This window comes from Nicotiana sylvestris, chromosome 10 (genome assembly GCF_000393655.2).
Source record: "Nicotiana sylvestris chromosome 10, ASM39365v2, whole genome shotgun sequence".
Lineage (NCBI taxonomy): Eukaryota > Viridiplantae > Streptophyta > Magnoliopsida > Solanales > Solanaceae > Nicotiana > Nicotiana sylvestris.
This window is the reverse complement of record NC_091066.1, coordinates 137,516,948-137,530,974: the sequence shown is the minus strand read 5'-3', so window position 1 is coordinate 137,530,974 and position 14,027 is coordinate 137,516,948. Positions and strand designations below refer to the sequence as shown.

At 36.5% G+C, this 14,027-nt stretch overlaps 1 protein-coding gene across 2 annotated transcripts; it reads right to left on the bottom strand.

Annotated features, from left to right (window-relative positions):
- Positions 1 to 5,240: 5,240 nt before the first annotated feature.
- LOC104221693 (pentatricopeptide repeat-containing protein At1g62260, mitochondrial) lies at positions 5,241 to 10,618 on the bottom strand. Of its 2 annotated transcripts, none has more exons than XM_070160828.1 (2): positions 7,322 to 10,618; positions 5,241 to 6,357 (listed from the first exon to the last, which is right to left on the bottom strand). In XM_070160828.1, exon 1 carries the CDS (start codon positions 10,400 to 10,402, stop codon positions 8,420 to 8,422), a length of 1,983 nt encoding a protein of 660 aa, XP_070016929.1. In that variant the 5' UTR covers positions 10,403 to 10,618; the 3' UTR covers positions 5,241 to 6,357; positions 7,322 to 8,419. The 2 variants fall into 2 exon arrangements, with proteins under 2 accessions (XP_070016929.1, XP_009771110.1); XM_009772808.2 differs by having other exon boundaries at positions 8,112 to 10,618.
- Between the last annotated feature and the right edge of the window lie 3,409 nt (positions 10,619 to 14,027).

Below are 14,027 nucleotides of genomic sequence, written 5' to 3'. Positions count from 1 at the left end.
GGTGCAAGGGAGTTTTTCCAATTAAAGGACAATCGAAACGGGATTGGTTTATTTATTTCAGAGTCGCCACTTGGGAGATTTAGGGTGTCCCAAGTCACCTATTTTAATCCCGAATCGAGGAAAAGAATGACTCTGTATTACAGTCTGCGCACCAGAAATCCGGATAAGGAATTCTGTTAACCCGGGAGAAGGTGTTAGGCATTCCCGAGTTCCGTGGTTCTAGCACGGTCGCTTAACTGTTATATTCGGCTTGATTATCTAATATAATACGTATTATAAACTTATGTGCAAATTTTATCCCTTAGCCGCTTTTATTATTCTTTTTATTTATTGTTATTATTTTACGAAAAATTGCAACATTGTGAAAACGTATTTCAAATCACGTCGCAATCAATTGCACCCGTGGTTATCGACACATTTCGACTCCGTTGAGATTTAGATTTGGGTTACATAAATGCACACCCGTATTTAAGGAAATAACATTATTAAATACGCGCCTAGAGCGACTAGCGTGTCATTATTTTGGGTAGGGCCGTGAAATTTGCTAAAACGGCTCCTCCCTAATTCTAAGCAATTAACTGTACATTTATTGAGGGCCCCGAAATCTATACATTTCATTAAGCGAGGCTCATCTCATTTATTTTAAATGGACAAATCTTAAAGCGACTACATTTTTTCTATAAAAATTAGTCTCTAAAATAAAGAAAGAAAAATCCTAATTAATTACTAGCTTTTATAATTTTAAGAAAACATGACATGCTAATTGCTTGGTTAATACAAATATTGATGAAAAAAAAAATTTACTCTTAATTTCGAAATTTTAAATAAAATAAAAATTCAACAACTAATATTCAAAATAAAAAAATATAGCTAGATTAAAACTCAGCATTGTTATTATTTTTTTTAAAAAAAATATTATTGAGATTAATTATTCACAATCATTTGAAACTAGATTTAACCATAATTACTAAAGCTTATTAGAAAGTTTATTAGACTTAAACGTTCTTCTAATCTTGCTTAAGCTCAAGTCATGCCTTAATGCCTAATTTACGATGTTTAATTTAAATTCATGTTTTAACTAAATTTAGCTACTTGTTCATGATCAACCTACAATCTTGAAGCCTTCATAGCTAGTGAATTAACCTGTTTTGCCGAACTGATTTATTACAGACTAACTTATGATATTATTTTCTTATTCCAGCTATTATTTAGTAATTCATGAAATAGCTTAAATACAATCAACAAAAGAAACAAAGAAAAAAAACGAAATTAAAACTTCAAATTTTCATTCTTCATATGTATTCATGCTTCATATTTCGGATTACAATAACCAGCTTTTCAGTTGTGTACCTGATATTGGAAGCAAAAGAAAATGAATATGAGAATCAGCAGCAGCAGTAAAATTCAGTACAACACAGCAACAATAGCCCAGCAACAGTAACAAACCAGTGGAGTAGTAATCCAAAAAAAACAAAATCTTCCAGCTTTGATGAAACAACAATTAATTCTGATTTCAAACAACAAAAGAAAGCAGAATATTTTTTTTTGTTTTTTTTTATTTTGAAAGCTTAAATATTTTTCGGAATTTTCTATCTCTTAAATGTTCAGCCCTTTTCTCTCTCTTATTTTCAGATTTGTTTCTCTCTCTCGTATCTGTGTATTTTTTCTCTATCTCTCTGTATTCTTTTTTTGATTTCAAGACTTCACATATATAACCCATCCCATAAACCTTTCAATTAATTAAAATCAATACTTTTTCTCTACCCAACCCATTATCTTCCCACTCATTCCCATTACATTAAATAAACATATCACACCACCCCATTTCATTTTGTCCCCCATGCCTAACATAAAATAATGCAAGATTCCCCTTTAAATTAAATCTTGTCCCCCCTTTATATTAAATAATCATATCACAACCCACCCCATTTCATTTTGTCCCCCATGCTTCAAATAAACAATTACAAAATGTACAATTCCTAAACTACCCCTTCCGACCTTACTGAAATTACCAAACTACCCCTGAACGTATTACAAATTTACCAAACTACCCATCAGCTATAACACATCAATTAATCAAACTTAACCAAAATATAGACAATATGATCAATTTCTAACAATGTTCAAACAACAATATGAACACGGATGAACATCATAACAACAATATCACATGAACATGATTTTAACAACATTTCAACAACAAATCACATGAACACAAATTGAACAACCAAGAACAACTAAAATTTGATTGAACAATATTTTTAGCAACAACAAACCTATTTTTCGGATTTAAACAACAACAACAATCAAACAAGTATATTTAGATTCCTAAATTCAATAATATTGAACTTAAAATCAACTCTAACAACATTACAACAAACAATTCTTATATTAAACTTTAAACAAGATTATGAGAACAATTCAAGAAATAATCATAAATGATAAACAAGAAATCAAACTATACAAAATTCGGATTCAAGATCATCCAAACAAAGTATGAACATGAATGAATCTATTTTAACACAACAAACATGACGGATTAAACGATTAAATCAATATATTCCTTTAACACAACTAAATTCTTTAAACAAATAACAAGATCGACGAAGAAACAATTATGAACTTAAACTTGAACTTAACAATACTAACAATTTCTAACAATACATAAACACATGAAACAAATTGAAGAAATAGTTAATTAAATTTCAATTTGAATCTAACAAACAACAAACTAACAAATATTTACTTAAACAATAATACAAACATGAAATGAATATGAAAACAACTAATTAAACTTCTATTTTGAAATCTGAAAATTAATTTAACAAACAACACATGAACATGAACTAAAAATTAATTCAACGATAAACAAAACAAACATTTGCCGATTTTAGATTCGAAAATATCAAAACAAAATACGGACAAAATAAAACTCAAAAATCTACTAACCGAATCGAACAATCATACGTACGAACTGTTTTGGCGACCCTCGACCAAAGCTCAACCAAACGACGACGAAACCGAACCTAAGAAGTTGACGCCAAAGCAACAGTTGTCGCGGCAGAAGTGATGAACGGAAACAGCTAGTTCGTTCGCGAGGAAAATGAAGGCAGAAGAAGCAACGATGGAGACTGGCCATGGTTGTTCGATGAGGCAGCAGCTGGACGGTCGAGGTTGAAACAGAATTAGCAGCAGCCGGAAGTGAAGAAGAAGGTGGAACGGGAAGTAGCAGCACGGCAGTAGCGACTTGCCGGAGAAGGAGCAACGATGGGTGTTGGTCGGAGCTAAGGCATCGTGACGAAGAAGATGAAGCATCTGGTTGCTACTGTGAGAACGCCGCAAGAAGCAGCACGTGAAGCTGGGGTCGACGCAGCAGCACTGCTGCTCGTCAATGGCGGACATGGGAGGGGCGCTGTTCGTTTTGACGAAGATGAAGGAGAAGAAGCAGCAGCCATGGACGGGCTACTGCGTGTGTGCGTGTATGTTTTGTTGTGTATGTGTATGTGTGTGTTGTTGATGGGGAGGTAGCCATGGTTGGCTTGGGATTAAGGTTTTGGGAGGAAGAAGATGGAGGGGGCGGGTAGGTTCTTTTAGTTTTTTTTTTTTAGGGTTTTTTCCTTTGTCTTTTGTTTTGTGTTTTGACAAAATGAAGAAAGGGTATTGGGTTAATGGGTCAATAGGGCGGACCGGGTCGACCCGTTCTGAAGTGGACTGGGTCATGGAGAAGATTGGGCAATTTTTTGGGTCTTTGGCTTACAATTGAAGAAGTGGCCCAATCCGATTTTCTTTTGTATTTTTGTTCTCTTTTCTTCTTTTATTTTCTAAAACTGAACGACATGTTAGAGCTCAAAATGACTGGTCCGGTCATTACATTCTCCCCTACTTAAACATACGTTCGTCCTCGAATGTGCCATGAACCATTCCAGAGTTGCCCAAAATCACCGTTTAACACGTCGTGTACCTACTCATGCCATCATAACCCATATGAGCACATTAGCTCTAGCCAGATTAAGATCCTTCTTACAACCTTAGCCCATAAGCCTTAGAACAAAATTTCAACGTTCGGAATTCTTTACCAGGTCATATTCTAACATACGCACGCCGTATCAATCTCAACAAGCTGTGCCAAAACATGATCATACACTTGAATCCCAAACAAAGATAACGTTTGAACTTGATTCTTCAAAGACCTTCAGCTTCGAACGGGTCTTCCACCAACTCGTCAAATGAAACATAACAACAAATAGAACCCTAAGGAACAACGAAATCGAAGGATTTTGCAATAGGTCCTTCGATTTTGGTCAAGCAAATTGATTTTGGTGAGGCAAATCGAATCTTTGAAGGTGGGGCATTAGGGTTCTTCAATTTGGGATTTTTTTTACTAACGGGGTGAATGAGAGTGTTTTAGTAAATAGAGGAAGGCTGTTATTTTTATTTACTGAACAATTTAATTACGTGGCTTCATAATAAAAGCGTGTGTTTCCCACTCAAGTTATTATAGTTGGGTTAGGGCTTAGGAGGGAGTAAATAAATACAATTATTTTAACAATAGTGAGGTGTTAGGATACCCGTAAAGTTTAGGTGTGTAAATGATTTTCCAGGACAAGTTTTGTGGTCTTTATGCATTTTCTCTAAATAGTATGTGGATGAATGTCCATCTGTGAATAGTTTGTGGATAGATTTCCATACTTTATGTCCATCCCTTGCACTATTTTACTATAGTAGTCTTCACCTTTTATGCCTATAAAAAACTATGTAAATGGCGGTGGAAACACACACCAGAAGCCATGAAAAACTCCTTCCTTCTATCTGTTTCTTGTTTAAGTTTTACTAAATTACTTTTATTTCTAATCAAAATATAATAGTGTTTCGCTTCTATTTTTTGTTCCACTTGTCTATTGTACTTGTCAATATTAGAGACCCCTATAAACCTTTTGATTCATGAAGACTATGCTTACATTAACAACTACTCAACTCTCTCTCCGTCATTTACTTTAAGCTTTCTGATAATATAGAAACGCTATATTGTTTTCTATGCAAGAAGGCTCTGTTAACAATCACTGATATGGACTATCAATAAAATCTCTCTCTCTCTCCTTTCCATTCATCATTTTACTGTTCAATCGATTATTTTAGCTAAATGTTGTAGTATGACAGTAACGTGAAAATTTTCTTGTTGGAAGTTTTCTTTTAGAACCAAATTCGAGATATATTTACTTAGAGAATAAAGTTCGCAAAGACTGATTTATGAATTCATAAACTTTTTTCTTTGGCTTTGTTTAAGCACGTCACCCACTAGATCATGAATTTGCAAGTATTTCAACTTGCCATCACTAGGCTACAAGAAATTATATCCATCAAGTAACATTCTGCCTCCTCAAATCTTCTTTCATCACTACATTGAACGAACCCTTCGGATATCCAGAGTAACATCAATCGGGGTACTCTAATTTTTGCATCCTCTCGAAGTATTCCATAGATAGAAGACAATGTCTTAAATGAACCGGTAAATACAGTAACTTAATTTAACTGCCAAGCTGCTTTCATTTTCAACTACACCAACATCGGACTTCAAATTATTTGCAACTTCACACCATCTGAGCCAGTTTCTTTTCTTTGCAATGATTGCGCCAATCAAGACAACTGTAAGAGGCAGTCCGTAACAATATTGTGCAACTTGTAGTCGAATGCTCGGAGTTCAGGGGGCAAGTTTCCTTTCCAAATACTTCTGCAACAATTTCCAACTCTCATCCCTAGTCATGAATTGAAGACTATAAGAACCATTATGTCTCATGACTTCCTCTGCCACTTGTTCTAATCGACTTGTTAACATAATTCTGGTTCCATTTCCACCAATTGGAAACATAATCTTAACTCATCCCATGCTTCGACATCCTATATCATCCAGGATAATGAGAAATCTTTTGCCCATCAGACATCTGCGCAACATATCAGCTATATCGTCATTGGGGTGCACATGGTGCTTAACACCTGTGACTTGCCCAAAGATGTTAATTAATAGCTTTCTCAGATTATATGTTTGCGAGATAATACACCACTCGAATATCAAAGCGAGAAAACATAGAAGAATCTTTGGATATCTTTGTGGCCAAAGATGTCTTGCCCTAGACCAGGCATGCCAACAATGGAGATAGTATCCGATTCCTCTGTTTCTCTAGTCAGTAGATGAATTAGCTTCTCAGTATCATCCTCAAACCCCACAGCTCTTCAGTTATTTGAATACAGCGTCTAGGAGTTGGAGCATTTTGATTGATGTTAACGTCCTCCATCCTGATAAGCTTTGATCTATTTTCTGATTGTTCAGGTCGAAATGCTTGATGTCAGAGAACAGTGTGCCTAACATGAATAAGAGCAATGGCATGGTCAATCTCCAGTAAGCAATAAAAAAACAGTGATTGTAGAGGAAGAACCATAAAGATCAGGAAAAAAAGGTGCAAACAAAGGTAACACTCCAGTTAGAATTTAGACAAAGATTAGGAACTCTTAATTCTCTGACATAGATATGCAAATTCCCAGTTACTACCCCCCCCCCCCCTCCCCCCAAACCCAAAAAAAAAAAAAAAACTCTTGGATTCTTTTCTTTAAATATTCCTTATTTCTTATATTATCAGTACAATTCATGAAAAGCTAATAAAAAAGGAAGAAGTATTAGGATTTCTTTGACTTTTGGGAAACTTAAAGAAAACAGAACTCAATGTGCAAGTGCATTAAAAAACAAGTTCAATAGATATGCAAGTCATAGAGGTACTGATACTCCCTCTATCCTAAAAGGTTTGACTTTTTCTTTTTCTTTCCATAAAAAATGTCTACATTTTTCTAATTAAGAACCCAATTACACAAATTTGAGACATCACACAAAAGAGTAGTTCTTTGATCATCTTATCCACATCAAAATATCAAACGGTAGATTAGTCAATTAGTAGGATTAACTCAATAACATCTTTAGTCCCTTGAAAGAATCTATATCCCCAATTTCTAGCATCACTTAGTATTTATTATCTCAATACATAATTTGCAAACTGGGAAATTTCTTGTCCACACAGATCTTAAAGATTTCCAGCCTGACAACATAAATATGAGGACGGGCCGACAGGGTGACCGGTGCTCGAGATCTAGTGACAATACTGTCTTTTGTCCAAGAGAGAGCAGCATCACTAACTGAAAATCTGTCCGTCTAAAAAATAACAGCTTTGACATGGGTGATTGCATATTCAGCTCTAAAAATCCAATTCCAGAAGCAAAATTATCATCAGTCTGGAATACAGCAGAAACCAGGTTGTTAGTTCTAATGTTGGATTACCTGAGCTGCTGCCCCCGTCTTTGGTAAAATAGAATGCATCCAATTTGTGAAATCAACGAATTAACCATTCAAAAATTGAAGGAGTATTCTCTTATCCATCTTCTTTGATAATGTTTATTATTGCAAAACAAGTAAAGTTTCTTTTCCTTCATTGTAGGTTGAATCTGTAAAGCCAAGACTTGATAAGAAGCGTACACTTCAATATAAAAATCCCTGGCTTTAGCTACATTCTGGTGAAGCAGTTTGGAAGGTGGTATTATCTTCCCAGTTATAGGTGCAAATAGATTAGCCAAGTTCTTTTAAGTCACCACAGTAGAAAGCTGATTGATGCTTCGAAACCACCAACCACTTGAACAAATATGGTAAGCCAGATTTCACGATCATTGCCATCTCCAAGAAACTCTAAAAGTACTCGCAATGAAGATGGAGAATTCTATGAGGGGCCTGCTCTTAAGATAACTCAGTCACAATATATTGAAGAGCTCCAAGATCTTATTTCCGGCATAAGAGCTGAAAACATTAGGACTACATAAACAGTATGCCTCTCACGTAACTTTCAAAGCTGTCACAATAGACTAACCTTGCCACCAATGGTAATGAAGAAATATGATGCAAAATTAGAAGTTACAGATGAAAAAAATCAAAATGCTATAGAAGTTAAGGCCAGATGCAAAAACAAGAAGATTGACTAGTTTACCAGAGAGAGAGAAAGAAGGAGCCAAAGATCGAACGAAGAAGACAAAACTGTTTACTGAAGATAAAAAGTGAGAAGAATAAGTCACAAGCGAACCTGGCGATCATGCGATGTTATCAGTAGAGTCCATGCCTGTGTTCATGGTGTTTCTTCATGAAACAAGCTTCTGCCCCACTGTATACACTATCCCCAATTTTTTGAACTCCAGCACTTAAACTGCAGACATAAATGCTCCAAAACATCAATAGGGGTTTAACAGCATTGTCGAATTATTAGTCATAGCAAGGAATATTGCAAATGCTCAGCAGGATGTACATGACATTTCCTTCAAATGATTTAAACCCCAAAATAGACAACTCGGTCCAAATTCTTCGTGTAACCAAAATTTATAATTTGAGAAATCACTATGAGGAAGCTGAGCCCATCCTGCTATAAGCGGGTTCCTTCCTTATATTATTCGTTTCCATCAACACTCTGATTCCGTTCGCATCATCCCACCTTCCAGCATCGGCATACATGTTATATAGCAAACAATAAGGGCCTGAACTCTCCGGTTCCAGGCGCATTAGCGCTTCAGCTGCTATTCGCGCAAACTCAACATTGTTGTGCACCCTACAAGCACCTAACACTGCACCCCAGACAGCCTTATCTGGCTCCACTGGCATAGTGTTAATCACTTTCATGGCCTCCTCAAGCTGTCCGTCGCGGCTAACAATATCTACAAGGGAGGCAAAATGCTCAACCTCAGGTTTAATGCCAAATTCAGAGTCCATTGATTTAAAATATAACCGACCTTGTTCCACTAAACCAGCATGAGCACACGCATTCAGAACTGAAATGAACGTGATGCGAGTTGGCCTCACTTTAAGGCACTTCATTAATTCAAAAAGCTCTAGGGCTTCAAATGCAAAACCATGAGATGCGTATCCTCCGACCATTGCATTCCATGAGATTACGTCTTTTTGAAATTTCATATTATCAAAAATTGTCCTTGCTTCATGTATTGCACCACATCTTGCGTACATAGTTATTAAGGAATTGTTTAAAGGTATATCTGGTATAACAGTCTTTGACACTAACTGATGAATCTGCATACCCAGAAACAAAGCCACAGTTTCAGCACAAACACTTAGAAGTGAGGAGAGTGTGTGCCTATCAGGTTTCTCTCCTGCCTGTTGCATCTCCATGAAAAGCTTTATTGCTCCTTTATAGTCTGCATTTCTTTCACACCCAGAGATCATGGAATTCCAAGAAACCCGATTCCTCTGGGGCATCCTTTCAAAATAATCACGGGCCAATTCCAACTTCCCCGTCTGTGCATATCCAGAGATTATTGAATTCCATGATAGTACATCAGGATTTCGCATTTTAGAGAACAGGTTTGATGCTTCATCCATATTTGAGGCATGAACATAGCCACTAACCATTGTGTTCCATGAAAATGTATCCCTCTCCGTCATCTGATCAAAAAGCTCTCTTGAAGAAACCATATCTCCGGCTTTGATATAAGCCATGATCATGGAATTCCATGATACCACATTTCTCTCAAATCTCTTCTTTCTGCTAATTCCTTGAGCACTACTATAAGAAGGAACTTTATCAAAAAGGCGTCTAGCATCACCAGCCCTTCCTTTCTGACCATATCCAGCAATCAAAGTGTTATAAGCATGAATCAAATCTTCTGTCCCATCATTGCTTTCTCCAAATTCATAAAGAACATTTTCAGCCTCATCCAATTCCTCATTCTGGATCAAACCCGATACAAGTGCACCAAGAGAAGCTGAATCCCTCTCCGGCATTCTCTTGAAATATTCTACAGCAGTTTTCACATCCCCGTTACGCAAAAATCCAGAAATAACAGCATTCCAGGACACGACATTCTTATCAGGCATACAGTTAAAAAGCTTCAGTGCTTCATTCATTTTTCCAGCTTTAGCATACCCACTAATCATCGTGTTCCAGGAAACGAAGTCTCTGCTAGGCATTTCATCGAACAATTTTCTACCTTCCTCCAAATGTCGACAGGACAGATAACCAGAAATCATTACATTCCAGGAGACAACATCTCTCTGCGGCATTTTATCGAACAGGTATCTTGCTTTTACAATCTCACGTTGTTGCACGTACCCACTAATCATTGAGTTCCACGTAACCGTATTTCGATGCGTTAACATACCGAATAATCTTCTGGCATCCTCTACTCGACCATTTCGAATTAAGTTCGTGATGTTCTTGTTCACTCTACGTATGTCTGGAGGAGCATCAGAAATCTTGGTCGAACGACAACGTATTGGTTGACCAGAAACATATGGTGCAATGAGATGGCTTAGCTGCCTGTTTATTGCAGACCTCCTTAAGCTGCTTATATTCCGGCACCAAATTGCCATCGCTGAGACTTTTAATGCAAACAGGCTAAAAGGTTTTAAGCTATATTTGTAATTTAGTGCTTATCAGATATTAAAATGTAGTTTGTTACTAAATTAATTGATCTGTTTTGTTAAGATTGTCTTCAATCGTTAGAGGAGGAAGAATACCTATTGTTCAAAAACAGAGTGAGAAAGTTGAACATTTTAAACAAACTTTGGGTCAAATTTTAAATTTGGTTGTGGAGATCATAATCTAACTTGCCTTTAATAGATAAGTCCATGAATACTTGTATGTTCTTCTTAGGTATTGCTTTAATTTTCTTTAAATGTTTGCTACGACCACCATAATCAATTTGTACTCATTAGACAACAACAACAACAACAATATCGACCCACTAAAATTTCACAAGTGGGGTCTAAAAAGGGTAATGTGTACGTAGACCTTACATCTACCCCAAATGGGTAGAGAGACTGTTTCCGATAGACCATCGGCTCAAGAAGACGAAAAGAGGCAATATATCAGGCTGTTTCCGATAAACTCTCGGCTCAAGAAGACGAAAAGATACAATATATCAGTATCACCAATAAAAAAAATCATAGAAATAATAACAACATCACAAAAACCAGTGAATAGATGGACATCATAAATAATAACTACTACTAGTAAATAAGGCCTGATACTATGAAAACGGGAAAGAAGGATATCAGTATCACCAATAAAAAAAAATCATAAAAATAATAACAACATCACAAGAACCAGTGAATAGATGGACAACATAAATAATAACTACTACTAGTGAATAGATGGACAACATAAATAATAACTACTACTAGTGAATAGATGGACAGCATAAATAATAACTACTACTAGTAAATAAGGCCCGATATTATGAAAACGGGAAAGAAGGATGTGCACCAGCCGAGAATCGAACCGGGTCTATACCGTGGCAGGGTACTATTCTACCACTAGACTACTGGTGCTTGGATTTTGTACTCATTAGACATTATTATTATTATTATTATTATTATTATTATTATTATTATTATTATTATTATTATTATTATTATTTTGTTGTTGTTGTTGTTATTATTATTATTATTATTATTATTATTATATGTGCTACTAAATTCACTAACTTGCTAGTTAAAATTGTTATCTCCAAGCTAAAATAGTGACCGAGTCCGACTCAAGCGAATGAAAACGATCCTTTTGCGCTAATATTGTAAGGTTCGAAATGGTGTACTGAGAATCTGAGATAGAATAGATTAATGATCCTTTAGTCATTTAATCCTCTGTTGAAAGAAAAACTTGTATTTTTTGCTTCCTTTCGGTGCGGATGGAGCATCGGATATTAGGGTTCATCTAAATTCAATACTTTCAAGCATAACATAAATTTATATATAAACACCTACTAAAAATTGCAAGAAATAGTAAATTTAAATCCATAATTTTAAGATTGAACCCGTAAAATTTAAATGCTAAATTCGCCTATGCTTTCCCTAATACTATATAACTGGTCCCATCTATCTTCAAAGAATACTTGTTGTTCAAAAACAATTTGGGAATTGAACATGTTAACCAAACAACGGGTCAAATTTTGAATTTGGTTGTCAAGATCATAATCTAATAAGTATGCATTTACTATATAACTTCATACTTGTCAAACTCTTATTAGATTTTGTCACGACCTGGATTTTCCACCATCGGGAGTCGTGATAGCGCCTACTCATAGAAGCTAGGCAAGCCACGGAATTTAGAAATTCTTTACTTCTTTGTTTTAATCCTTTTTAACAACTTGCTTTAACAGGTGATAAACATTTAAATAATAGCGGAATATGAGATTAAGCGGAAGACTTAAACAAAATAAACCAAAATAATACGAAAATCAACATATGCCTCTACACAGAAACTGGTGTCACAACATTCACGGACCGTCTATGACTACTACATACAATTGTCAGAAGGAAAGAAACACAGTCTGTCTCGGATACAAATGATAACAGAACATAATAATAGATAGAAGAGACGCCGGGTCTGGGGACGCCTGCAGGACTACCTCGGAATCTCGGTGGACTGAAGGCTGGTTCCCAAGCTACTGATCCAATGCTGCTCTGGTATCTGCACAGAGTGCAGAGTGTAGCATCAGCACAACCGACCCCATGTGCTGGTAAGTGTCTGTCCTAACCCCGGCGAGGTAGTGACGAGGCTAGGACCAGACTCCAGTTAAACCTGTGCAGTTATATAATATATGGAAGAAAATAAACAGGAATAAGCAATTTAAATGGGAGGGGGTACATGTTTCGGGGAATATACCAAATCCAACAGCAACTTAAGAAGATATGAAAGGACAATTCAATATCTACAACAATACAATAACAATATTGTTGTTGCGCCCAACTCGATCCCTTATCATTTAATATTATTGCGGCGTGCAACCCGATCCACATATATAACTGTTGCGGCATGCAACCCGATCCACATATATAACTGTTGCGGCGTGCAACCCGATCCATAAATATATATATTAATGTTGCGGCGCGCAACCCGTCCCAAATATACCGTCAACAGTGATCATAATAACAGTCCCGACAAGGGGTCAACAATAAACTACACTATCCCGGCAAGGGAATTCAACAGTACAAGTATATACGTCCCGGCAAGGGAGAATCTGCTATAACCAATCTTAACTCAACTCATATTCATCTCAATTATTACCATTTCTCGCTCATAAGTATCTTCCACGAAAATAAACTTAAGTCTTTACTCATTATCAAGAATTCATCCACTATAGCATTCGTAATATCATTTAAGAATACAACAAGTATCAATTTAGGACTCACGGTCATGCTCGACACCAACGTATAAATACTCGTCACCATGCCTATACGTCGTACTCAACAAGAAACAATTAGCAATTAGGACTCAACTCCTAATCCCTCAAGCTAAGGTTAGACCGAACACTTACCTCGATGCCTCAAACACAACTCAAGTTTCAATTATAGCTTTACCCCTTGATTCCACCGCCAATTCGCTCGTATCTAGTCACAAATTACTTAATTACATCAATAAACGCTAAATGGATCAATTTGAATGCATGAAAAATGAGTTTTCTAAAGTTTTTACCCAAAAAGTTAAAATTGCCCCGGGCCCACGTGGTCAAAACCCGAGGTTCGAACCAAAACCCGATTACCCATTCCCCCACGAGCTCAGATATGTAATTTGTTTTGAAATCGGACCTCAAATCGAGGTCTAAATCCCTAATTTTTGAAAAACCTAGGTTCTACGCAAAACACCCAATTTTCCTATGAAAATCATTGATTTGAAGTTGAAATCATGTTAAAATATGTTAATGATTGAAGAAAACTAGTTAAAAATGACTTACAATTGATTTGGAGAAGAAAGGTTGTTTGAAAAATCGTCTCTTACGTTTTTGAGTTTTGAAAAATGCACAATGACTAAAAATCCCGTCTATTTATACCCCTCTCATACCCCCTGTGCAAACCGCACAAAATGGACCGGGGCCGCACAGGCCTTCCTGAGGGTACTGCGGTCCAGTGCCCTGTGCGGACCGCACGAAATGGACTGCGGCCGCACAGGCCTTCACCGCGCACCGCACAAAGCCGACGGCGCACCGCACTGGCCCCC

Coding starts and splice junctions, on each gene's coding strand:
- LOC104221693 (XM_070160828.1), bottom strand. CDS start 10,402: ATGGCAATTTGGTGCCGGAATATAAGCAGCTTAAGGAGGTCTGCAATA.